A 27258-nucleotide genomic window follows, 5' to 3' on the forward strand; every position below is an offset into this window, starting at 1 on the left:
GCGCTTATATACCTGCCTTCTGTAAAGAACCAAGATCTGCACTAACTGGGTTTCAGCCCTATGCTCCTTCAGCTGGCAGTTCTGAGCAATACAGGGACAGGACACCAAAGGGGCAAGCTGAGCCAGGAAGGCACTCGTCACTCTTCAGCTTGTTCACATGCAGGGTTTGCTAGGGCATAGCGAACAGCCTTCCCAGCAAACCTCTCAAAATAGAGGTGTTTTGTAGAGGAAAAAAACCCTCTGCTTTTACCTACACATCCTACATCAATTCGCAGCGCTAACATGCTGCATGGGAAACAGTCTCATCTCTCCGCATGGCTTCCCCTAGCACTGAGTTTTCCCCTGATGGAGAAGAAAGAATAAATTGCACCCTTTGCTCCCGTATGTACACTTAAAAGTTTTCAGTGTGCTGAGCAGACTCTGGGAGAGCATAAGTCAGGAATGTATGAAGTTGTGTTTTGATCACTGCTATGAGAGCACATTTCACCAAGCAGCAGCTGCCTCAGCCTTTGCACTAGAGGCTCCTACTTAGATACTTGTGCTGAGAAAAGAAAGATGGAAAAGTAGGAGCATGGTTCTCAAGGTTCGTACTTCAAGTAAATCAGCATACAGTTTAAACTGGTTTTAGCCTATCTCTACTAAAATCTAGGTTCAAGGAATATGCTTAAAAAGTAAGTTTAAAATTATATTTGCAGCTTTATCTTGAATGACCTGTAGTTAGTTATTTTCTTAATATTAAATTTTACATAAACGGGTATCAACACAGTAATATTCTCCTACAGAAAACAGTAAAAGTTGAATGAAGAAATCTCCAGTTTTCCATATTCCAGGATGTTACAGATTTACCAGCTCCGAATGCCTAAAAATTCTGAAAACTGCTTATGCAAAGGAGAAAGAGTTTTCCCAGCCTAAAATATCTACCTGAATGGACCAGAGAACACAGCTCTGCAGTCTGGGTCCTACCTGAAGTCCTAGGAGGCTGCGCTGCAGCACACAGCTTGAGTTAGTCTTCTGTAATTTCTCTCACTAGGGATTCAAAGTGCTGCTTATGGAAAAAACCTTTGTTGATGTTGTTCTCTTTGCTACATGAAGGAGGAAAACATTTGCCAGCAGGAAAAGTATCACAAGAAAGTTTTCTGGTCCTACACTGCATTCAGGAGTAGAAAAATGATTCCATTTCAGTATTAGGTACTTGGCAAGTCACAGATGTGAACAGTTACATTAGAATTCTTTACCTGTCACTCACAGTCAAACAGCAGTCCTCTTTTTGATTTATTTGAGTTTATACAGACTTAGCTTCTTAATATTAACGTAAAGATTTAATGTTATGCTAATACATTTCTTTAGCAGCAAGTTGAACTCAATATAGGTGTAATTCATCTTAATGTCATTTATAGGAACTTACCATTGCTAGTAAGCTCCCTCAGTTTTATTTTTATTGGGTTTTAGTTACAGATACTGAGCCACGTTTCCTTTACCAAGCCGCACGATCCTGACTCCACAAAGCCTCATGAAAACACCTTAAACACTCAATGCCCTCCCTCCATCAGTGAGGCTCACCATGCTACTCTGGGGCACCTACTAGAGGGCCATGTGCCTGCATCCACACAAATAGGGCTGATCAATTACATCCCCATAGATATTACTGATTTTGAGAAAGCTGTTTCCAAACAGGAGAGAAAATAACTAGCCCTATTGACTTCATACACACGTTACATAATGATGCCAATACCAAAACGGTGCAGTGAGGCAGCAGGTCACGTTCCTACCCAGAAGCCGTACATCAGAGAAGATGCTAAGTGCAGATCAGATCTAATGCTGCCCCAAATGGCAACGTGATTCCCTGCTTCCAAAGCAATGTATTTTATTTTCTCTTTCAAGTATTAATTATTCTGCCATCTTTTCTACAAAACACACCCTTGCCATCCAGCATTATCTTCTCCCTCAAGCCAGAATGGACACATCTGCTGCCCGACAGCCGAGACTCCCCACATCCTGACAGGGCTGGCAGTACAGTCAGAAGCCAGTATCAGGCTGTCACACTCACATGCCAGCGCTTGACCCTCTTGTTGAGCTTCCCATCTCTTGGCAGGCATGCAGGAACTCTTATGGATGGAGAGCCTAGAAAATTCATCCGACTCAGACATGCAGATTTATTCAGCCCTGATAATCTGCTAATGCTGCTAAAATAAATAATGCGTTTTGGAAAAAGCCAGCTGGTGGGTCATATCAGTGCCACAAAACAGCCTCATCAAAAGAGAAGCATTTGTTTTTATCAGACCCTTCAATAAATCAGAGGTATCACCTTGGAAGGAGGATAAAAGGCAGATTGTGAAAACCAGGGAGGTTAGCAACTGTGAAGCTTAACTCATGGTAGGTCACAGCCAGCCCTTCCACCCATGCCTAGCTTTCATACCATGCTCCACAACCCAGGGATGGAAGAGCTGAGCATGGCTGGCTCCCTTACTGCACTAACACAACTGCCACTATCATGCTAGAGACCAGAGCGCTGCGCTCCCATGAACATCTCAGCCTGCCAGCAGCACCAGTACCACCCTTAGCCACAAGTTTCTGTATGGAAAACTTTGCCTGCACCTCTCAGCCTGGTGCGTTTATCACAGCCACAACCACACCTTCAATTTGCCAAGGGTCTGGAGTTAAGCAGAGGCAAACTGGACAGGGCAACCTGTCTCTTTGCTAAAGCACAAGACAGCACAGAGCTACAGCTGCAAGCTCAGCTACACCCCAGCGGTTCAGACATGCCAGAGCTTTTATAGCTGTCAAGTTTCATTCAAAAGGGAACAAAACTCCCAAAGCTTTTCTGAGAGCCTTTAACAGTTACCTTACCAAAACTATTCATGTCCAAGAGAATAGGACTTTACCAAAGTGTTACTGGTTTTAGTTATAATTATTTTTGAAAGACAATATAAAACTCCGCTAAAACCAGCTCTTTCTTGAAGCTCCAAACAATTGAAACAATATTGACATAGTGATACAGGATTTTTTGGTTTGGAGGGTATTTTGACCAGCATCAATGTTCCAAGTTTCTCTACTTCAGGTAAACACACTTGTAATTAACTTCAAACAAGTTCATGGTGGTCCATCATCTCCAGCTGGATTCAAGCAGCCTCAAAGCCATGCACCTTTGATCTCTTGGAAAGTTCAGCTCCAGACTGAAGTTCTTTGCCTCAGCTCTGATGACTTTTTCATGCCTTTGACTAAATGCCATCTTTCTGACCTGGCTTTTCCTCAGTGAAAGATCTCCAATAGTTTCAAGAGACAGTCTTGGGCTTGACCTTCACAACAAAACGACGCCAGGAATACTTAACCAGTCTGCATCCTAACTGGTGAGTCAGAAGAGCAACATGCACTCAAAGACAGACATCCACATGCCTTCCCTGCTAACTGTATCATCCCTGACATCATGTTTTACTATGGTTTTCTCATCAAAATGAAAAAATTGGATTCAGACCAGTATCCCAGGGCTGAAAAGACAATGATGCTAATCCTTCCAGACACTGTCTTCAACAGAGCTGCTAATGTATCATTTAAACAATTTACCAAATTAGCACCAGGCCGTATCTCAATCTGGCTGCTCCAAGTCAGGCTCCCTCCAGCCTATGTTTGCTCTTTTCCCCTTATGTCCTCCCTGTTCACCCCACAGCAGTTTCTTGCTTTCAGCAAGAACATCTTAACAGCTGTCCTCAACCCAGGGCTGTGGGCAATGCAATGCTTGCAATACATTCCAATACTGCTCAGGGAGAAAAGAAAAAATTATACATGTCATTCAGGCCAACAAGGACTGTACCTCACCATGTCATGCATGGTTCAGGGCCCAGCAATAGCTGTAGATGCCTGCTTGAGCATATCCCCAGGCAGAAACCACAGAGATGATGGTGTGCTGCCTGCTTAAAACTATAATTTACCCATGTAAATTTATTTTCTTAGCTGCTTTCCAAAGCATTTCCACAAGACAGTGCTGCTGAGCAGAGGATGGAGTTGGGAACAATAAATGCCCAAGTACAGCACACTGACATGCCTCCTTTGCAGGGCTCCCGTGCCTCATTGCTGTGTCCTGGTGCAGTCGTGAAACTCTCCTACCGCTCGCCTGTAGGAAGAGAGAGGAAGGGGACGGTGGGGAAAGGGCAGACATGGGACACTTTCTTTACTCTGAGGACTTTCAACTGCTTTTAATGTTCAGCACATAAGCTTACTCTACACTGTTACTGGATGGTACTAACAAGAAGTTGGAGCTCACCTTTATCAGACAAGCGCTGCTTGCTCCAATTCGAGCTGTGACTGCAGGCTGCATCCAGCACGTAAACTGAAGCAGCCACCCTTTCCTTTGGTGAAAGGGGTTTTTCCCCTCTACACTCATCCACCCGGAAAAAGAACCTATTTCCACCCAAAATGAAAGACTGTGTCTTCCCACCACAGATAACTTAGCTCTTCCAAGCCCCGATGGCAGAAGATCATTGTACAAGACTTGATTTATAGAGGGTGCTTTTTGCAGCAGCATGGGGGTGTGGGTCCAGCCATCAAAGATGGCATGAAAAAATAATCTGTAAGTACAAGGGGGTAAATGTGTATACCTATGGGAAATCTGTGCCATCGCTTACTGGGGCTGACAGCCAGGGACAGCGTTCAGCAAGCTGGTGGTAAGGTAGAGATCTGGCTTGTGGTCAGGTTTGTCTGTAAATACAACTTATTTCAGGTGGCATCTAACCATCAGCAGTTTCATCTGAGCAGATAGTCACCATGTCATCTTTGAATGCCAGAACTGGTTTGTATGGTGAGGGGAGAAAGAGACAGGCAGGAATTACAGGACAGTCCTCCCTATGTGAAGTTACAGGAATTTTTATAGTTTCTTTTAACCCAACCACTTATCTTTGTGCCTTCCCATCCCCACAGCACAAGTCAGCATTGCACAAGGACGAGTCTAACAGCACTGCTGATGTAAGACATTTGTGCACATTTATATTTCAGGCACCAGTGAGAAAATAATGTCCTAGGGATGTGGTGTAAGAGGAAAACCTAGAATTACAGCATCCCCTCCTGAGGCTGTCTCTGATACAAAGTCCGCCCACGTTAATAATACAGTTTGCTCCACCACAGGCCACTTACAACTCCTATTTAATGACAGATATTACACACAGAAGACAACAACTGTCCAATGCATCAGCCCAAATGAATGGTTAGGAGGGTGTGTGCGTGCACAAAAAGCCTCAAAGGGTTAATGTGGCAGCAGGGCAGAGTGATTGCTTCGGGCTATTTATTTCCTCTTAGTTTCACTGCAGTGACAGGAACACTTGCTCCTGTGACAACAGCAGTTAGGCTGTATTTAACACCACAGAAGGGCAACAATCTTACATGGCAAGGAAAGAGCTTGGACTCGGAGACCTGAAAGTTTTCCTGGCTCTTGAATCCTGAAATCAGCTGCAAGACTGCACTTCCCACTGCCAGTCACAAACCTCCATAGGGATGGAAGTCCATCATTCCCATGCTCCTGTACAAGCTCTTGGGCTCCACTCTGCTGCTGTGCTCTCCAGTCATGACACAACCGCTGGTCTCCTGATGAACTGAGCTTAAAGCAGACAATGAAATACTAAAAGCACCTTCCCTGAAAATACTGCCTTGGTAGAACTACAAAACAGGATCCTTCTTTCTTTACTGCCTGGTTTGCAATAAAGAAGTAGGTCTCGTGATTGTCTGTAAAGCCTATGCAGAAGCATTGCTGCACCTTGAAGACCCCTGCAAGCTGGGAGAGCTCTGATGTTTAACCAGGAAAATAAAGAGCATGAATCCTTTCTTCCTAACACCTCACACGCAGCAACAACGCTTCCACATCTCAGGCACTCAAAGTGAGCTGGCAGCGACAGAGCAAGTAGATCTCTCTGCCCAAGGAGGAGGGTTTAGGCTGCAGTTCTCCTCACTGGGGAGATTCTAATGGAAATTATTTTTCACTCGGGTGGTTAAAGGCTTTCTGCAGCTTCAGGCTGGCAGAGTAGGGTTGGGGCAGGGGTGTGCAGGGGGGATGCTAAAGACAAGGACACGATTAGTTTATTCATGAGAATATTCTGTTATTTGTCAGGAGCCAGAGGTTGCAACACCACAGGCAAAAACACTTTGCAGCATACAGATGAGAAAATGATTAAAATCACACACTTGGGAGGAGCCCAGAATCCATTTCCACCAGCCTAGACAGCCTGCCGCGGCAGTCCTGCCTGCCCGTCAGCCGAGGTGCTGCTCCATCGGTATCTCCCTGCTAGTGCTGCTTCTGCTGTTCTAGCATCTATTCTGCTTTTTCCACTCAAAACTTCTGGCAAAATCACAAAGCTAGAACCCATCTGAAGAGTATCTGCAGCAACACCCCACAGCAACAGTCAGCCAGCCACTGGGATGTAACCTGGCCATTAAATAGTCTTGTTTATCACTACATTTCAGTACTGAAGAGCAGAATCCTGCAATCCCAGTTAGGAGACAGAAAGATGGTTAAGGGAAGAATACCTTTATTAAGAGGAATTTTTGTTTGGCTTTTTTTAATATATATAATTATTTTTCATTTAGACCGACATAGAGAAAACTGCTGCCTCCTTCCCATCCTTCTAAAGAAAGCAACCATATCTAGGGTGGAATGAGTTCAGCTGCTGAGAAAGTCTCCCACCAAAGCATGTAAAATACATTTTCTCAGGCAAAAAAACACAGCAGAGATTACTCCTCCAAGCAGAAAATATTCAGCCACTCCATTGCTGTTTCCATCCATTCTTTCCCTGGAAAAAGGCAGCAAGCCAGCCTCACATTAACAGCAGCACTCCATCAATTATCATACTTTGGGAAGCTCCATTCTTACTAAAGCAAAGGTTAATTGTTCCACACTTATTTGCCAGACTTCAAGAGACAAGTTCTACAATATTAGGGTGGCTTTTTCATCTCTTTAATGTAATTTTTGCATCTCTGGGAAAAAGTCTGAGTTAGAAAATGCCAAAGGCAAATATTATCTAATTCTTCTAATGGAAAGCTTCTAATGGAAAGCTAAAAGTCACTTTTTGCAACTGCTGGAGAGTCAGAAAAGGTCTCAGAACAAAGTCATTGAAAAGCAAAAATGTCTTCAAGCTATAATGGACTTTAATGAAGTTAAAGAAAACCGCTAGCAGGAAATGACCAGAATGCAGAGCAGCAAGGCATTGGTCTTACAGACCTGGAAGGGATCCCTGCAACCTTGTCCTCCATCCACTGAGCAATTACAGAAAACACATCCTCCCTCACTTGAAAAGCTTTCGGTGGATCCCATCTGCCTAAAAGCCATTCTCAAATAAAAAGATAATCTTTCAGAAAAGCACGGACCAAGAGACTAATAAAGACAACTAAAACTGTAGCAATCCATAGAGGACAAGAGCAAAGATTTACTCAGGGAATTTGAGGCAGCTCAGGTAAACCTAGAATTGTTGTTCTTGTATTCAAACACCAAACATGATTAGCTGATATCTCCATTACTAAAAAAGCCATCTGCCAAGCCAAGCACATGTTACTGAACCATAACAGCAAATTATTTCTTCTTGTCATTATCTGTTCTTTTCCTGGACCTCTACTACATCATGCAAACAATTCCCGATGTTTCTGTAAGCTGAGTATTCCTGCTAGAGCCAGTGAGATGCTGAGCTCATTCCAGATTCACTCTTTTGGAGCTATTTATTACATTAACAAATCACAGCACAGATTTTATCTTAAAACATCTGGGGTGGATAAATCAGCAAGCAGAGAGGGATGTCTCCTAAGGACAGACCTTTAGTAAAAGCAAGCAAACAAACAAAAAAAATCTAAAACCACAACCAACCTCCCCAAAAACAACTCAATAGAAGCCAAAGGGTAAGATGCTAACAGTTTGTGTTGCATGGGTATGCTGAAATCTCAATCTGCATGGGCCCCACCAAGGTACACAGAGCATTAAGTGGACAGACCCTGCCTCGGTGAGCGTACAGTTGGGAGAGAGGGTTTAAACAATTAAGTCTGGAGAACGCTATTCCATTGCCTGGCTGGTTCAGAAAGAACAGAGCCAAGTTTACCCTAGATTTTATATTTTGCAGTTTACTTTCTACAGTTGCTGTTCCTAAAATGGGAAGTTCTCACCTGAGCACTCTTCCCATTCCCTGCAACAGGTAAATGAGAAAACGACAGCAAACAAACAAACTAATCAAAGGGGGACAGATTCCTCAGGTTCACTTCTCCCCATGTGTAGCTGCTTTAAAAGACCAACATTAGCACAGGTGTAAACAGAGAATGTCTGCCACCTTTGCCTTGCTCACCCCTGCCCCTGGGACCGGCAGGGACAGCAGCAGCTTTGCTGGCAGTAGGGATGGGGAGGGAAGAAGAGGCAGACTCTGGTGAAGTCAGGAAGATGACAGACCAGCAACAAACCCTTGAGCAGCTGCCAGCTCATGCTGTGATACAGAATGCAGTGCACATTTTGGAGAAAATTTGAGAATATAAAACTTTCTCACCTCTACAGGTAGGTCTACAAGCCCACGTGCTCACACTAAGTTTACTAAGCGTCACATCCAGTGGGCACAAGCAGAACCCATCTTCACTTTTCCTCCTCCAAAAATGAACCAACTTTAAACTGTTTATATTTTATTTAATAAAATGAAAACTATCAAACAACCCGACAGTGTTTTGGTGTGCAAGTGCATTGCTAGCTTTGAAAGTGTATTCATAATGCCAGATATGCCTGACATTTGGACACAACAGATCCTGAAATCCTCTGAGCAGCTCTAACGTGGCCCGGCTACCCAGGGTCCTTGTGGGGCTGCAGAGAGCAAAGGAATCGACTCCATCAGCTTGAGCTGCAGCCTGCCTAAGGTTGCTGCTACCTCCAGCAGAAAAACTCACTCTCTGAGGCCACAAAGGACCTTTGAGACTGCCTCTGACACTCCCCTGCACACACTCCTGATTCACATCAGCTGTGGAGCCAAGTTCTACCAAACCCCTATTATTAAACAGATGGCAAGTCTGTCTACACTTCTCTCCTACCACTGTTGGTATTGGAACCAGGTGCCCCAAAAAGGAAACGCTACGTAGCTAACTTTAAATGGGAGCCAGACTGCCCAGGATGCACAAAGCCTAACCCTTTGCAACCTGTTGGTCACAGACATCTTCATTTTCTAGATCCAGGAACGTTACTGGGGATACAGTCACAACAGATCTATACTTAAATGCTTGGCTCTTCCAATATTTGATATCACAGCACATATCATACACACTAAACAAAACTAAACTTTTTTTACAGAACTGCAGAACAAAACTCAGTTTGTCCTCTCTCTGTGCTTTGGTATCTTTCTTTTCCTCCACCACTTCCACTGAAAGCACTACTTCTTTGCTAGGACACAAACAGGGACAAGCTTGATGGCAAACTTTCAGTAAGCCATTCTTAGTGCAAGTGTGGCATTTTGGCTTGAAGTCATTGGGTACTCTATTCTACATAAGGAAAACAACAGAAATCAGATGTGGAGAACCCATCCATCAAGTACAGTAACCTCTCCTCAAGTCCTGCCCTTTTATAGAAATAACTGCAAGTTCCTTTCTGTACAGGAAAAGAGTTAGTGTCATATCCAACATCTAAAAAAATGAAGCACCAAAATGGCAGTGACCACCTACGAGAGATTCTTGCAAATACTTGCAGAGTACATACAACCACACACAAGACACGCTGTTGCAAATTCCTCAAAAGCCCCACTACACACCATTATGGAGAGCATCACTGGATTAGAATATAAGAATAAATTATTTTTCTTCTATGTCCCTGTCATGTTTGAGTAGTCTCTCTGACCTCATTCTCCTGCTCAGGATTTGTCCAATGTAAGAAATGCTCTGGAATATGTTCTCTTGCATTACTGCGAGAGAGAGAGATGTCCAGAAGACACAGCATCCCAAATAACAGTGAATGCAGAAGGTCAAGGCCTGCTTGGTCCAGGCATCCTCCCTCCAAGACCACACTATCCCATACCTCACCACCAACTCTGTCCTCCTTTTGTCTTGTCCTGAACCTGATCAGGGACACTTAGCTAGGGGACAAATTCTCCTCCTTTGCCTTTCTAGGGGGACCCCACGATCAACTCACCAGCACACGATCTCCAAGCCGTAAGTCCTTCTCCCCTTTTTTCACAGACCCACTGTCCGAGAGGTTAGATCCAGACTCGTTGCCTGTCTTCATGGCGCTGTTCAGGACGCTCTCCCGCAGGGGGATGACACGAGTGGAGAGAGGTGGCGTGGCTGTCCCCGAGTGCAGTGACAAGTTCTGAGCCGTCAGGGAGTCCACGGAGGGGGCGTCGCTCCCCGAGCCCTCGGCCACCGGCTGCCGCGTCAGCTTGGACGGTCGCGTAAAAATCCCCTGCAGTGGCTGGCATTCAAAGTAACGTACTCCACCGACAGAGCCGTCATTCTTACCCACCGGGTCATCCAGAACAACCCCTGCCCACTGGCCCGGAGCAAATTGCGTCTCCCCAAGATACTGGATCACACCTGGCTTCACTCCATTTACCCAGACACGTTCGCCCACCACAAAGTCTCCCAGGAAATCATCGCCCACCTCGGCAACCTTTGAACCCGACTTCTCGGCGCTGGCGGTGGAGGTGGTACCCTGCTTGTGTAAAGGTGAGCCTGTGAATCAAGGGAAAAAAGGTTTTGGTATGAGGAGAAATCCTAAAAGGCAGCCAAAACACCAGGAAAGGGCATTTACAAAAAGGAAACATCTGGGACAATGACTTCGGTTGCAGGTTTACACTGAGTGAAGGTTAAAACCTCAGTGACCCCATTACTTACATATCTTCCTCAGCAGGAAAGCAATCTGCACAGAAATCTCCATCTGCTGCCCAGTTTCTGCAGGTCTCGCACAAAACAAAGAATCGACCCCACGTCTTCATCCCCCTTTACAATGCCCACTTACCCCCAGCCCCGTCACAGCACCAAAGGGTATTTTGCATGGCAGCACTAGTGTAAGCTCAAAAGGACAGGAGTGGTGGTAAGTGCTTACGGGTCAAAAGGAGACCAACGAACTGCTGCTTTGAAGAAAGATGCCAAAAATCATGCTTTCACCCCCCCCAAAAAATAAAAAAATATAATTAGCGAGGCACTGAAGTCTTAGTACCTGACACTGTGAGAACTCTGTGTGTTTGGATCCAGGCAAACAGTCCAAGCATTGAGAGTCCCACCAAGGGCACTAATAGCTCCTGTGGGACCACGCAGCTGCCTTTGCAAATTACTCAAATTTTCCCAGCTGCTGCTATGCCCTTTGCTGGAGCAGAGCCCAACAGTGAGCAGACACCTGGAGTATGTTCAATATAAACAGCACATCTATAAACAGGAAGCATCTACAAACCCTTGCATGCACAGCCTTCCCAGGGCTGACACGCTGTGCGCTGAACTCGATAAAATCTGCAATAAGGGACACTTCTTCCAGTCCAGCAAGCCCAAGCCAGACCTCCAACGATGCTTTGCTGTACTGGGAGACCAAAAACTGCAGGTGATGCTGGAGATTCAGTCCTGCTCACACTCTCCAGCACACCCTTGATCAGCCAAACTCTCCGTAACACACAAGGAGGCCCTTAAATACGTGACTGGTGTCTGAAGGGGAACAAAGACAAGCAAATGAGATAGCACTGACCCCACTCTTGCTGACCCAAGCATCAAACACCTATCACAAACTTTGGGCTTTCAGCCTAGGCCCAGGGGAATGAAAAGACAAGGACATATGGACTTCATTAAAACTCTTGGAAGGTTAAAGGGGGAGGTTAAGCAAAGCACTAAAAGAAACCATACAAGAGACTGAGGAAATAAGCTTGCAAAATAAGGTCCAGCAAGTCATATACCGTGAACCTTCAGTCATCCTCAGCTCTCGGTAGCACTGGGGTCCCCAGTGTGCTTCTCTCCCACAGCTGGCGTACGGCAGGCGTGCATGACACTGTCCCACACATCCTGCACTCAACAAAAGCTACTCGGACCCTTCTGCCAGGCTTTAAGCTGAAATTCTGAGTGCCACCAAGCAGAAAAGCATAAAGCACACGCAGGAAGAAATTTTTATTTGCCACCAGAGGAGGCTGACAGAAAGCCTAATCAGCTGCACAGGCAAGCCCAACTTGAGTGCTTATCTGAAATGAACTGTGAAACTTGTTCAGCCTCAGCCATCACTATGGCTCAGTCTGAACCATTTCTACAGCTCTTTCAGAAGTAATGGGCCTGACAGATCAGGCTCAGCTCCTAGAATGCCTGAAGAACGTAAAAGCTCTCAAACCAAGTCACTTCAAAGCTTTGCTAAAGGTGTAATGTCAGGGGAAAGAAAAGAGCATCAGTGCGTCAGCGCTAGCATAAAGAACCGAACAGTTTCTGCTAAACCAGTTGTGTTAACAGGGATTAATACTGACACTTTGGTACTCATTGGACTCCAGAGTCAACACTCTTGACAAAGCTCTATGGCACAATTGCACCAGTTAGTTTGTGGCTCCTGGAAGTCCACAGAATGTCTGCCTGGTCTGAACAAGGAGAAAGCAGCAGTTAAGGCACGATCATGCAAACCTCTTATGAGCAGAATTGCCTCCCACCTGCTCACTAGGCTTGGTGGGCTGGAGCTGGAACAACTCTTGAGAAAATTAGCCAAACAGAGCATGCACAGCACAACACAGGGCACATTCAAGAGGCCAATCCCATGATGGGCACAGGAAGAGCAGTAGCATAAATACCGTTCCCACCCGAAAAGGTCAGTGGCAAGCAAGACCACAGTGCTCCCAGCAGAGCTCAGCCAGCTCCCTGGCAGAAACCTTCTCTCAGCCTTTGGGCCCTGCTCTGAAAGTTTCTTCAGCCTCACATGTTCTTCATTAACTTTTGGGTTTGTTTTTTTTTCTGGCAAAATGTCTGACATTCAAGCTTGTGTTATTCTCAATCTTGTAAAAGACAGTACATCAAAACGATCCATTAGAGGGATGGCACTACATCCAAGAACCAGTTTCACCTTAAAAAACTGAAACCCAAAGACTATAAGGATGCTTAGAGCTTTTGATCTTTACAAAAGACTTTAAATAAAAAGGGGTGGGAAGGAAACAGAGCTCCATCCATGTGAACCATTAAAACAACCATAAGCAGAAGATAAGACCACCATGCTTATTAGCACAAAATAGTAAAATAGCCAGATTAGGAACCAGCAAGTTATATTTTAAAGGCTTTCCATTTAATAACCAGAGATGGCTACAGAGGTCCATCACCAACAACATCTGTGATATGTATCTCTCCTTTCATGAGAATAAATTAAATTAGAAACACAACTTACATCCTGGTTTCATGCTCGGCAGAGTGTCGTAACACACAGATCTCATGCTGCTGACATGTTTGCAACACACGTATGCAACATGCCAAGTAGAACAGCCGAATTCAACACTCCAGGGAACTATAAGCACAGAAATGGGGGGGGGGGGGGTGGGGTCTGCATCTGTATTCACAAAAGATCAAAGCTGCTTTTCTAGTCCTACTGGAGCCTGAGTTTCAGCACATTAGAAGGCTTTATGATGGCTGGTAGTTAACAATCAAGATACAGGTTACATTTGCTCTCACCAACACTTCTGCAATGTGGCTAGGATAAGCAAACCCTTCAGCAGTGAGGCTCAAGCAAAGAAAGGCAGGAAGGCCGCCCAAGGCTGAACAAACAACACAGCAGGATTTAAAAACTCATCTAGACTCACTGTATTTCACTGCAAGAGCAAACACCTTCAAAAACTGACTTGGACCAGAAAAAAAAAAACAGTTCATTGGACTCCTGGTGCAACACTGTACTCCCAAAAAATCTAAAATTTTAGTAGGACTTAATACACTCCGCTCATTTTAGGTATCTGTCTGACAGGCAGTGCTGCCAAACTACAGTAATTATAACATCTCAGGGAAACAATCTAATTACAGGCTCCCGAGCAGAGCAGCACAGTCAGAAGCACTATTATTCTTTAGCACAAGATGAATTATTCAAAAAGATAGGATTTAAGTGAGGAACCACCAGAGGGCTTACCATCTTCATTATGGCCATGTTGTAGAAACTTGGTATTTTACATGACCTTTATTACCCACATATAAAATAACAACTAAGCCACCAATTTTCCTACAGTGCAGCTAACACGCTTTTGCGCACTAGGTTTTCAGGGAAGCCAAGAGTCACTACGATCAAGCTAAACTCATTCTTCTTGGCTTCAGGACTCTTGGATCCATTAACTAGATGGCCAGACAACATCCAAAGTAGTCTGAGTAGACTAAGCTCTGATCCTCCCAGATAAGTATCTACTCACCAGCCTTCAGAAGGCAAAAGGCAGCGATGAGCAACTTGTCTTCAATACCATGAGTATCTTAGGATAGCCCCAAACTGACACCAGCCAAAGGCACTGCTCTCTAAGACCTGACATCTGGAGTTACCCACTCTCCAAGCAGCTGTTAACAGCCTGGGGGAAAGCACACCAAAAGCCCAGGATTCCTGAGCCTTCAGGCTCCAGGCACCTAAAAAGCTGGTCTATGCCTCTGTCGCTTGGAGTTGCTGTTTCTGGTGAAGAAAAATCTTGTTCTAGTCAGACTCCCCAGTTAAACACCCACAAGTTCCAAGAAACTCACTAACAACAAAGCAAGGGTACAGATCTCAGGTGCGAAGTTGAGAACAGCTACACAAGAGAAACAAATGCAGCAAAACACAAAATCACTACTTTCTACTCCAGCCCTACCGTTACCTGTTGACACCAATTGAGAAGCCACAGGAACCCTCTGAATGTCACGTTTAAGCATCTAATGCAGCAGCTCACCTGGAAGCCAGCAACAGGGAAAAAGCTCTTTCCTCCTTGGTCCAGGAGGATCTCCCTCTGCTGCTCTGTCCAACACAAACCTTGCTCGCTAGACAGGACTGTGACAGCAGCTCCTCCCTCCCTCCCTCTCACTGGGACCAGGCTCTAAGACACAACAAGCAGTAAGCAGGATCTCTTCCACTTGGGCTTTCCAACTTTACAAGTCTATTGTGTTCATTAGCCAGCTCATTCTTCTTGGTTTAAATGGCCTTCCTGTAGGTCACAGCCTTCAGGACTGAACAACAACTTATAAATCAGTCATACTCAACATCTGCTAAATGCACATCTTATCCAACTCTAAATCTCTATTTTCCCTTTAGCATAAAGCCCACGTATGATGCATTAATAACCCCCACAGCAGACCCGGTGTTTAGGGCCCTTTTTGCAAACTCATACCACCGGTTTTAGGGGCCCACAGTGACAGGGTACCCGATGCTGACAGTGCACCAGTTCTTCAGGAGCCAAACAAATTCCTATCAGCCAAGAGCTGGAGAGGTTAAAGGTTTTAACTAAAGCTTCAGCCTGCTCACATGGCTCTTGTTATGGTGTCAATGAAAGCCATGTGTCTAAAAATCCCTGGAAGCACAAGGACTTCCGCAAACAAGGGACGGACTCCAGCTCTTGGAAACGTCTGCTGTAGGAAGGCCGGGGGTGTGTGTGTGTGTGTGAAGAGCTTTGTTCAGTACAAGAGCAAGAAACCGCCCTTCAAGTAGAGTCTGAAAGTCGAAGCAAGAGGAACAGAGCACTCGCTCCGCAGCATCTGCAGGAATACCCTTCTTTGCAGCATCCATGATGAGATACTCAACCACAGCGTTAGGCTAACTGCCATCCACATCCAGTGAAACCATGCATCCCCTCACTCCCTCCACATCTTTTGACCTGCCACAGTATTTCAGTTGCTCACTTCTTATCACCAGGCAATTGAAACAAAGGGGAAAGGAAACTTATTTCTAAAGGGGAGGAGGAAGAGGAAGAGAAAAATAGTTCAGCATGAGAAGTGGTGCATAGTGAGTGTTGCACATGTATTTCCTACTCCCCGCAGAACTCCTTTGTAATCTTATGGCTCCTGAGACACATGCCAGGCACCACAACTGCCAAAGGAATCAGAAACGCAACAGCCTGTTGTGTTGCCATGGGAATCAGGAGACAGGCAGTTAATTGATAAAATGGAGGTACATTAGATTTAAAAGAAAGAAAAAAAGAAGAAGGAAAAAAAAGGGGATGGGAGGCGGGTGGGAAGATATATACCAGAGTAGCATCTTCGGCAGGAAGGGAGGGAGAAACAAGAACACACATGGCATTTACAGAAGAGCTTTACAATGCCAGTAGCAGAGGTCTTTTTCCTTCTCCATTTTAATTTTTTCAGAGGATTTTACCCTCAAATCCCACCACATCACAAGACAGCCTGACATGCTGCACAGAATTGCCTGTCCACTCCCAGGCTGCGTTCTCTCTACATCGATCAATAAGCTTTTCATTCACTACCCAGCAAGAAAAACTGTACCAGCCTGGCAGAAGCATCACTGTCACAAGACCTGAAGACACGACATCTTCACCTCACTGGCCCATGCTACAGAGGTCACTAACCTGTGACACAGCAGCATGCCTTGCAGTTCATGAGCATCTCTCAACGTGCAGCCCTGCGACCAAACTAACTAGTCAAAAAAACTCTGGTACCAGCTCTGCTCCCTCTCAGCCTGGGCAGGGCTTCAGGACAGTCCCATGACCCGGGGACCTACAATGCCCACTTGAAGCCAAGACATTTTTGCCAGCCGTAAAACTCTGCTGCATGCCAGCTAAAAGGAATAACATATGTTTTTCTGCCACAAGAATTAGGTGAGAGCCTAAGAGGCATTGCAGCAGCCTGGCTCACTGCTTGTTTCAATGCTGAGGTGATGACGTGGGGATGTGGTCTCAGTTGGGATGTCAGACACTGCCCCTGTTCAAGCTGCAGCCTGTACTCAGGGCACTAAACGTTTGTGGTGGATAGTATTTTCCCATTCAGCTGGCCACCGCCCTCCACTACAAACTGGAGCTGTAGAATAGCAGTGCGTTGTCTTTACAACCAAGTACCCAGAAGCTCCTGGCTCTGTGTATTCTACCCATTGCTTTTACACAGCAGTTACTGTAAGCTTCTTGAGGTCTGCAATACCACTTCACCCCCAAGCACACCACTAGATAAATTTACTAACCGATGGAGAGCAAAGCTGATCAGAGCTTCCCCTACAGAGAAGGGAATGAAGAAGGCCAGTCCAGAGCATCTGTTGTCAAAGATTCAAGCCTCAGTCCCTATTGACTACAATAGCTGGTCTACCAGACAAGAGCCAAGGAGGTACAACCTGCTGCATCCCCAGAAGCTGCCACCTACACAGGCAGGGAGACAGGGCTTCGCTTGGCAGTGTCAGCAGCAGCCATGCAGGCTGACAGGGCCTCCCACGGGAGAAGGGCTGGCTGCCTGCTGCCTTCACAGCACTCGGTGGTGGTGAGGCTTCACCACATGTAATTTCGAGGTTCCTACACAGTGACTGGAGCTTCTCAAAGCAGCTTGGATTACATAAACATGACGTTGTTGGCAATCAAGTGAAAGCCAGCCCACTCTGCCATACCCAAATTCAAATCATCGAGCACAGCAATGAAGCAGCTGTTTCCCGCAAGATTTATCACAGCCCTTCCAAGCTGCAGGATAAGGCAGAAATAGAGAGGGAAGAGGTGACTGCAAGAGAAAGCAATGCTTTGCAGGCAATAGCCAAATGCCTGGCAGCACATTGTGGGAGGAAGCAGCCCAAGAGATTTATGGCTGACTTGGAAACAACGACTGAAAGCTCTGCAAGTTCAAAGCTGAAAAGTTGGGGCTGTGATCTGGCATGGAGACAAGCTCTGCATCTGCCACCCTGGAAATCTATTGCCCCTGCTGTTCCCTGGAATAACCCCTCTGGCGTGGATATTACAATCCATTGCAACTTCAGCAACACTGGCTCCAGCTCCTTTAAAGAGAGGAGACATACCTAGAAAGAAACTTGCGATGAGGAGGAAGGAAAAGAGGACAATAAGAAAGTGAACAAGAATGAATGAGCAAGCAAAATCGAATGAGGACCAATGCAAAGTTGCTTTGCACTGACTGCAAGGAGATGCCCATTGAGGCAGATATTTGTCTTCACAAGGGCAGCTGGGAAGGGCACTGAACCTCAAACAGACATACAGAACAAAGGCCTTCTTATAAAGGTCTCATTCAGGAGGCTGACTGGTACGAAATCTGCTCTGCCACAGGCGAGACATGCATTCTTGGTGCCCGCTGGAGACGGGAGGGATGGAGGACCCTGGGGTTTGCCTGCTACACTAGATCAGATCCACTACAATTCTTAAAAGAAACAAACAGCAAAGTTATGTTTGTTATTGTGTGAGGATTTCAAGTTTTTCAAATAATGGCATTCAACAAAATATGCAAAGCAGATAGGTTTTGGCAGCACAGGGCACTAGAGAGGGAAGTGACTAGTAGAAAATGCACAAAGTTTCTTTCACTGAGCAATAATCAACTTGCAGCATATGGTGGACCTATTAATCTCAAGATTACAGTCTTAATTTTTACATAGTTATTATTTTTAACACCGTCAGTATATTCTTCCAACATTCATGTTTCAACACCCTATTCAGCATTTTCCAGCCTGAACACAGGGCCCATCTATCCCACCTCTGAGGCAACGCCCTGTTTTCCCAGAAAATAATGAAAATATAAACCTCACAATTTTAAGCATGTTTTGAGTGCAACAAAAAGAACAGAGCACCCATATGCCTTCCTCCCCAGCTTGTGCTACCCCCTGCCTCTAGAAATAAGCCACAGACACATTTGAAAAACTAGGACCATGCTAATGTAATATCTGGTATGTTACAGAATAATACAGGCTTAATTCTTCCGTAAATAAATAATAAAATCACTTCAACCACTTGGAAGTATTATATTCACTTGATTCACCATAGCTTATGCTAACTAGAGGAAATAATTTTCCATGTAAACAAGCCTTTAGCTGTAAAGATTCAGTATGTCCTTTCCCCCCAAGCCCCACATCCGAACTGGGTTGCCTTGCCTAGACCATTGCAACTGCTGGAAGACTTAAGGACAGAAAGGAGCATTAGAAAGCAGCCTGGGGTAGCCCAGACAGCCCCGAGAGCCAGAATGCCAGCTGGGGAAAACAGACTTACTGGGAAGGCTCCTGCCTCGATGGTGAGCTTCCTTCCTTCCAGCAGCCCAAGCGATGTACCACGTAACACAGCCTTCCCTGGAATCACCAGCACGCACTCACAAAATCTCTGGCTCTCCAGTTGCAGAGCTGTAGTCACACCATATGTTCAGCTTCTTTATAAACCTAGCACAAAGCTAACTTCTTAGATTCTTTTATTTTCAAAGCACCACAAAAAAGCTTGGGAATGAGCTCAGTCTAAACCCACCATGTCTGCAAACCCCGACACATACATACATGCACAGTTGTCCGCAGTTTCTGAGGTTGTGGGAATTTGTAAGGCACAAGCGTTGGTTTCGAGGCTGCTATTACGGAAGTGAAGACAGCTGCTCTCAGTGAGCTGATCCGATGACAAAAAGAAAGAAAAGGAGGCAGACACAGGTCTTTAATGAGACATTTATAAATGATTTCCCAGGCAGAGCACTGGCACTAGCACAGAGAGAGAAGCAGTCTCAGGACACCTTCTGAACTGGAGAAATTTATCTTAAGTACCAAACATTGTAAAGAGCAGCCAAGCAAAGCATAGTGCTTTCTCTCTCCATCAGAAAGGCACTCAAGCAGCAGGGTTTTGAAGTTTCATAGCCTTTTTAAGTGTAGGATTTTTGATCAGGCATCATTCTCACATAAAACCCACTCAGATGGACTCTGGTGCCATTCCTAACCAGCTACGGCACTAACTGAAAGAGATGAGCAGCCAAGCAGCACATTGCTCAAGCAGGTGCACACAGAAAGGCCATTGACTTATTCACTCAGAAATGATTGAATTAGCTCACTACCAATAAAACGTAGAAGAGAAGTTACCAAGAAATAGCCTGGCTTGGTCTATCAAAAGAGTAATTATTACTTTATGATCAGACTGGAGCCAGACCAGTGGGTCAGCAGCTCCAAGAACAACAGCCTGTACAGGGAACGTGATGCAGAAGTTGCTGTGTGTGCATAACTCAGCATGTTTACTCATGGGAGGTAACCTAAGCAGCCATGCACAAGCAGAGTAGCCGTACCTCCAACAATCCAGGGGAAAGAAAGGTTAAATGACCAGGAGAGCACCTAGTTCGACTCTGACTTTGGCATAGACTGCCTTTGGGCATAGTACTTACTCCAGCTACGTAAGCAGCATTATAAACCTCTCTGACATCCTTCCAGCACCCAGATGATCTGGTTACCCCATTCAAACCAGATTAGCTCTACTGTAGCACCACATTTTGCCATGACAGCTGAGGAGCCATGCCACTCATACCTGTGCTCCTGCTGCACCGTCAGCTTGCGACCAGCAGCACTTTGGAGGCCTATGTGTCCACAGCTCAAGCTTAAAGCATCCTTTAATTGAAGCCAGGGGTGCAGCTAGAAGGTGCAAGCTCAGGCAGTGAGTGCTCTGCTGGCACCCAGAGGTCTTCCCTGTGTGAAGAGCTAGATATGTAGCAATAAACCACATCAGTAAGATCCTCCCTAGCTTTTCCTCTTATTGACAACAACTTCTTATTTCTGCCTGCTGAACCTCAAAAACATTTCCTAGGTACAAGCACAAGTTTTTATCCAAGTTTCCAATATTAATTTGCTCTGCTTCCCTCTGGCAGGAGTTGGGCTAATCTTCAGAGTGATTGCTCTTTGCAAAAGCTCCCAGCCTGCAGCTGTGAAAGGCACTTTCTCATGTTCTGTTCTCAAGGAAAAAAAGTACAAAAATTTAACACTGGACATGTAATAACAAAGAAGGACGCTTGGTTAGCTCCTTATCAGCATGCTGAGAGGCTTGTTTTCAGTGTAACCAGCCATCCTGGAAGACAGCAGAGTTAAGCCACTGTTAATTGAACTGCTGGGATGGTATCAGCAGAAAGGCAAGCATCATGCTTTCTGTCTTGTTTGTATGTTTTCTCCCTTGTCATATAAACATGACATCAATACAATTATACCACCCCTACAAATCATCCATCCGACTTGCCTGAAAGAGGGACACTTTGGGGGCCATAAGCAGCATCCCCAAGATCCCAGGGGAATTGTAGGAGAGGTAAAGACCAACATCTCTTAATTGCCAAACTTGTGCCCAACCCTAGGGCTGCACTGTGCTGAAACACAGCTGTGATTCATTAATTCATCAGCCATTTATTTGTTCAGCCATACATCCATGCGCAGATCACACAGGCTACACATCTCCTGCGAAGGTCATACAGTAGACTGATTGTACACAGATCCACACTATGCAGAATGCAGTTTGTTGGGCTGTTTTAGTTTTACCTAATCTAATAAAAAGGATATTTGAGAGCAGATTAACACTGAGTCATCTACTTTATTCCAAATATCTGGCTTAAAAAGTTAAGTATCCAATTGAAAAGGCCATGAGCTGTACATGAACAGACACTATTTGCAGAAAATCCAAATCACTTATTTGCAGTGGATGTCTGAAGTTTTTTTTGTTTGTTTTGTTTTTTGAGGAAAAACCATGATCATGATCCAGACCTGACCCTAAAAAAACATGTAAACTACGATATGAACATAGAAACCCACAGCAGGCATCTCAAACCCAACAGCTCTTAGTCTCAGTGATCACCAGAAATGATACATTATACCCTTCCAGGGTGATGGTGGGCGAAGTGAGAAGCGATGGTGGTGGTGAAATCCATAATGTGAAGCGAGAAATCATGGACAAAGCTGTGGGAGATGACTAGTTGAGTTGTACAAAAATCTCAGCACATGGTCCCACCAGGCACCCTGACTACCCTTGAACACACAGTACGCTCCCAGTCCCAGCACATCTCACTGGTTTGAAAGACTCACATGTGAACTATCCCTCTCTCATGCCACTTCATCAAAACTTTGTTAGATGATCATTTTTATGTTTTTCTCCTCTGAGCACATCTGGCCAGGACAGCAGTCAGTCAGTCAGGATGATGTTCCCACCTCCTTTTTACAGGTCAGGATTTTCTCAACATCATACCATCCTTATCTGAAATTGTTTGTGCAAAGTCTTCATTCTGGCAGACTTCTAAATTCTGGCAGGTTTTTTTGAGCAAATACCTCCCAGATACAATAATCTGCAATAAGCAATTACGTGAAATAAATTATACAGCAATACATAAGGCTCCTGTCATCCTCAGGGATGCTAATCTTAAGCAACTGTACAGGTTCAAGTGTGAAATAAGACAAGCACAACCCAAGCACAGGACTGAGACACTTGCCCTATATGTTCAATGACTGCGTACCCTCAGCCAAATTACAAACGCACTAGTGTTTACAGAGACAGCACTTTTGTCAATGAAAAGGACTACGGGAAGCAGCGTCAGAGGGAAGCTGCTGCTCCTGGTGCCAGAACCAGGAGGGCAAAAGGCCAGAAAAACCTGCTGGCCAGGATAACTGTTCCACTTTCACCTCTTGACACACAGGATGACATGGAGCAAGACCTAATTGTCTTGTGTATAAACCACCGATAATGACGACCTACCTCACAGCCCCAGGCTTTGCAGGTGGTGGTAAAGCATTCAAAGTGTCTAAACAGAGAGGTTTCACATGTGCATAGCAGGCTTATAGTTACAGAAAGTGAGAAGGACTTACAGCTCGTGCTTGGTAGGAATTCATAAAGCAGCTTGGAAACACTCCTGTAGCAGCAGTTAACTCCTGAGTAACACTGCCCTGAAAATCAGAGCACTGGCAGTGTGCTAGATCACCTAATTCCTGAATTCTTGATGTAGATTTGGTTTTTAAGAGGTACTTATGGCAAAGTTCATCGCTGCCTTCCTCTGCAACCATTTAAAATCCCCAGGCACAAATATTTCCTTTCTCACAAAGAATTCTGTAAACAAAACCATGCGAATAAAGCACTCTGCTGCATCCTCCAGGCCATCGATGACCCAGACGTAGCACACAGGAGACCTATTTACTGTGCTGGAAAAAAACATTGCCAAAATGATCACATTTGGTAGTAGAGAGACCATCAACTGTGTTCTGAATGGGGTTGCTTAAGTCCAATTTTGACAACTCTTATTATTTTATAGTGAGTATTGCAATATGTGGAGTTTTCTTACAGACCTCACTATCGCATAAAAATCAATTTCTTTAAGGGGACATTACTTTCTAGCACCTTTATTAAAAAAATAAGCAAATATCCCACTGAACCCAAAAGAGAGGAAGTTTTCCATATTCTAAATATTTTAAGGCTTTTGTGGAGACCAATTCACCTATTTAACTGCTTGCAAGAAGGATGCTCACATGCAGGGTCAGTGTGTGATGGTTAGATCCCACCAATTCCCAGTACTATGTAGCAAGAGCCTGATGCCACTGTAATCCTATGGATTCTCATCCCAAATACATCTATGCCAAAGGGAATCTTTCCTTTGATTTCAATGAATATTGGCTCAGGCCTCTAATGATTAATCTGCTCTTGTAGGATTAGTTCAGTTGTTCGCAGTAGAACATGCGGGAGCAGATTCTGCCCCGAAGCTGCACCCTTACTCCAATGGGTGTAACCACAAACATACCAATGTTACTGCAGGCTTACACCAGCCCAGCTGAATAGGATTTGGTTCATTATATCCAAACCACCATTAGCTGAACATCTGTGGGAAGCAGATTTTCTTTCCCTGCTGTTCTGCAAGGAGCTACAGACAGAGAGCAGGAGGGCGTCTGACCTCCATATGCCTCCAGCGTGTGCTCACGTCTCGTTCTACAATGAGTGCACTGAATATTAAGGATTAACTGTATCAAATCCTTCTAAAAGCATCTAATGATTAAGACAATTAAAATCAGACTCTCATTTGTCTCTAGATGTCACCTGTAAAGCTGATTAAATCAAGATTGATTCAATGCCCTTTTATATTGCCTGGAATGCATCAAACGACTTCTGGGGAGAGGAACACTGCCAAAGGTCCTTTCCCTTTTCAAGAGGGGAACCAGCACCTCCAACCCCTGCCTAGAAACTCCAGTACAAAACATATTTCAGACTGCAGGATGGCAGATAGAGCGGCTCATGAAAGGGACTTGTGAGCTGAATACAAGCCCTATGCAAACAGTCAAATGGTTGGTCCACAACCATGCCAGAAAGCATTTGGCTTCTGGATATGCAGTGAGGATTAGAAGCAAATACGCAGCATCTCACAAGAGCATCACTCTCCACAACCAAGTAGATTTGTATGGAGTGATGTGACCTACGTGCAGGGCCTTTCACTCACCCCACAGTAACAATGAACACACACACTCAGCTTCTAACAATCACTCAGCAAAGCTTCTCCGGTGCTTGCTGCAGTTCCCACACCTCAGCTGCACTGACCATCCACCACCACGTTGCCCTCCCAGCCCCGCTCCCCCATTTGCACTGCACATCAATCTTAAACCAGCGACTCTCATTAGCAGTTTTTTCTGTTCAGCCCTTGAAAACACACTCTTGTTTTCTTTAGGTATCTGATAATTTCTCAAACAGATGACTGTCTGTGTGTATGTGGATACTGTAGCTCTTACGACCAACTGACAAATAATCTGCTGATACTGAGGTGATCAGAAGCATTTGATCTTAAGCCATGCTGGTTGGCACCTTGTCCTCCCAATTCCCCTAGAAACTGAAGATGCTGTGTACGCAGACCCATTATGATAAAGCAAGACTTCATCAAACTTCGAAGACACCAATGACCCATTTCCAGCAACAATCACTAATCTCACTCAAGGAATATCCATTCACACTTGCAGCGTGGATTAATTGAGGACGGTGCTCACACAAGAACTGACAATACCAATCGCTCCATGAGGCCCGAAGCAAAACCAGCAAAAACAAATGCTCGCTACAAATAATAGCAGCCTCGGGCCCCATGATGTGGGGTCTTTTCTCCCAATTTGCCAGTGCACAACACCCCAAGTTAATATTAATCAAGAGCCACAAAGCCTTTGAATAGACAAGAATTAGCTCCCTGTGTCTGTGCCAGTCAATCAGCTGCTCCGGACACTACAATCCCATTTCTTTTGTTTCATACAAAACAGTAGTTCAGTGTCTTTCATATTTATTTGGGAATGAGAATTAATAGATTGATACAAAACCAGACAGCCTCAGCACTCTTTCTTGCAGCTTTGCAAAAAAGCCTGTGGTAAGACACTGCCAAACCATCAATGATTACTTGAGAATAACCTGCCGAAGCTCCCTCTTATTATCAAGGCACAAATTCCTCATTAAGGACACCTTCCCTCCTATTTTACTGCAAAATAATCCTAGAGGCAACAGAAATTACTTCTTATTGCTATGCATCCAGTCAATTTACTCCAACATAATCCTGAGAAACTTGAGGGGCAAACAACTGATTTTCAAGTTAATTTACCAAGATGTTGCTGCTAATCTTGCTGCAGATAAATAAATGGAATGATTTTCCACTGAGGAAGGCACTAATCTCATAGAGGAGCTAAGGCAGTGGTGAGATTTAGACTCCTCCAGCAGAATTCATGCAGGTATAGCTCATTAATGATGGGGCCAAGGTATATGCAGAGACTTAGCCACACAGAATTGCTGAGTCTAAAACCAGAAGCAGCCCTCAGACGAGACCTGCATTTCTAGAAAACAAATCAGAAAAAAATAACTCACTCCCCCCCCCCCCCCCCCCCCCCCCGACAGAAGACTCAAAACTAGATTCAACCCTGATAAGAAGATCACACCACACCATTTGCAAAGGAAACCTCTGTTAATTGCAAAGAGGCACCTGGGAGGTAACCCATGGAGTCTGTCCAACTCTCTGTTGGCCTCTTCTCCTTATCTGCAGGTGCTAGGAGTGACTGATCACATTCAGGTTGGAGTGACAGCTCTGATCACGCATCCCACCTAATGCAAACTCAGCAACTGCACTCAGCAAACAGGTCCCAGCTGCTGCATGAACAACTTGAAGCTCATCCCCTCAGCACAGCAGTAATCATCCCCTGGGGATGAAACCAGCCTCAGCTGATTAGCAACCAGAAACCAAGCGCAACTAACTACCCCAAAAACTAGCACAGCTCAAGCTTATAAAACCCTCATTACAACATACTTAGTTTAATTACTCTATGGAGCCAGTCATCTAGTGCTCTTTAATGGCCCTGCGAGCGCTCCAGTCCACTTTGCTTTTATTTTTAGTGAACAAAAGTCTCATACAGTGTTTGCAAAGGCAGATATTATGCCAGCAGATATTAATAGTTCTGTGCATTTATTTTTCATCAGAAATAATGTATGTACACTTACATGAAAATGAGAAGGCATTCCCAGGCTCCTGGCAATGCTGTATAGTTTAGCTGTCAAAATATAGTTTTTGGCAATACAACTCAGCACCCACTGAAAAGCAGTTTTAGTACTCATAGCCATGCCTAAATATGATATTCAGGTCACAGATACTTGCACCTGCCCATTCAGAAAGATGGGATCCATCTGTAAAATTCAAGATCGAGACTGGAGTCAGACTGGATGCATTTAAGTCTCACAGAAAGTGTTAACAGGTTTGGGCTTTTTTGCCTCCAGTGCTGAAGCCCCAGTGTTGCCCCACTCCATCTGCAAATACTAATTTTCCTTTTTTCCCTCCTCCTTTTGCCAGAATTCTTTAATTGAAGAAGAGATTTAAGAACCATAAAAAACACTGTAAATGAACGCCAGAGCCAGCTGACAGCAAAATGCAGTATGAAAACCAAAACTTTCTCCTCTAACCAAGTTACTCTAGTGCTGCTCTGAGCAGACAAAAAACCAGCCTGAAATGTGAACACTTCCCTTCGCAGTGGCTTTCACCTGTTCCACCAGCTGGGAGGGCTGTGTGGACCCATTCATCACAGCTTCCATTCTCTCTCCATCTTGCAACTCCAGGCAAAAGCAGGCTTTTCCAGGAGGAGAATCACAAAGAAACCAAGACATACGAGCTTTGTAAGTAACAAGAGCTCCAAACATTATATTGAGCCCTTTGCTAGTGACCCACACCTCTTGCACAGAAACCTCTCTTGTGCATGGGGTTGAGAGCAGTAACTTTCTTCACTTGCAGCATGGGAAATAAGCCAATGCATTTGTGGGAAATCCTCTCCTGAGACAGCTAGAGATGAATTTTCAGTCTATTTTTAAGGAAAATAGTTCCCACAAAGTAGCAGAAATTTTTTCCACTGTTCCAGCTTTATGGGAGAGGAGGGAGGGGGATAGCTGATGTGGAGACCACTCATTAAGGTTAACGTTTTCCAAGAATCCATGTCAGGTGCCAGTCCTC

General features: G+C 44.8%; 1 protein-coding gene across 6 annotated transcripts in view; it reads right to left on the reverse strand.

Moving 5' to 3' along the window:
* CLIP2 (CAP-Gly domain containing linker protein 2) overlaps window positions 1-27258 on the reverse strand; it is a 96977-nt gene that overhangs the window by 31218 nt on the left and 38501 nt on the right. For all 6 annotated transcript variants that reach the window (XR_013923660.1, XM_080364955.1, XM_080364954.1 and 3 more), the window contains one exon: window positions 10115-10653. Coding sequence is in view for 5 of the 6 variants with exons in the window: in XM_080364955.1 (XP_080221081.1) it covers window positions 10115-10653 (539 nt within the window). In the remaining variant the exon portion in view is untranslated. The remainder of the gene's footprint in view (window positions 1-10114; window positions 10654-27258) is intronic.

Source organism: Falco punctatus (assembly GCF_963210335.1).
Source record: "Falco punctatus genome assembly, chromosome: 1".
In the NCBI taxonomy this organism is placed as follows: Eukaryota; Metazoa; Chordata; class Aves; order Falconiformes; family Falconidae; genus Falco; species Falco punctatus.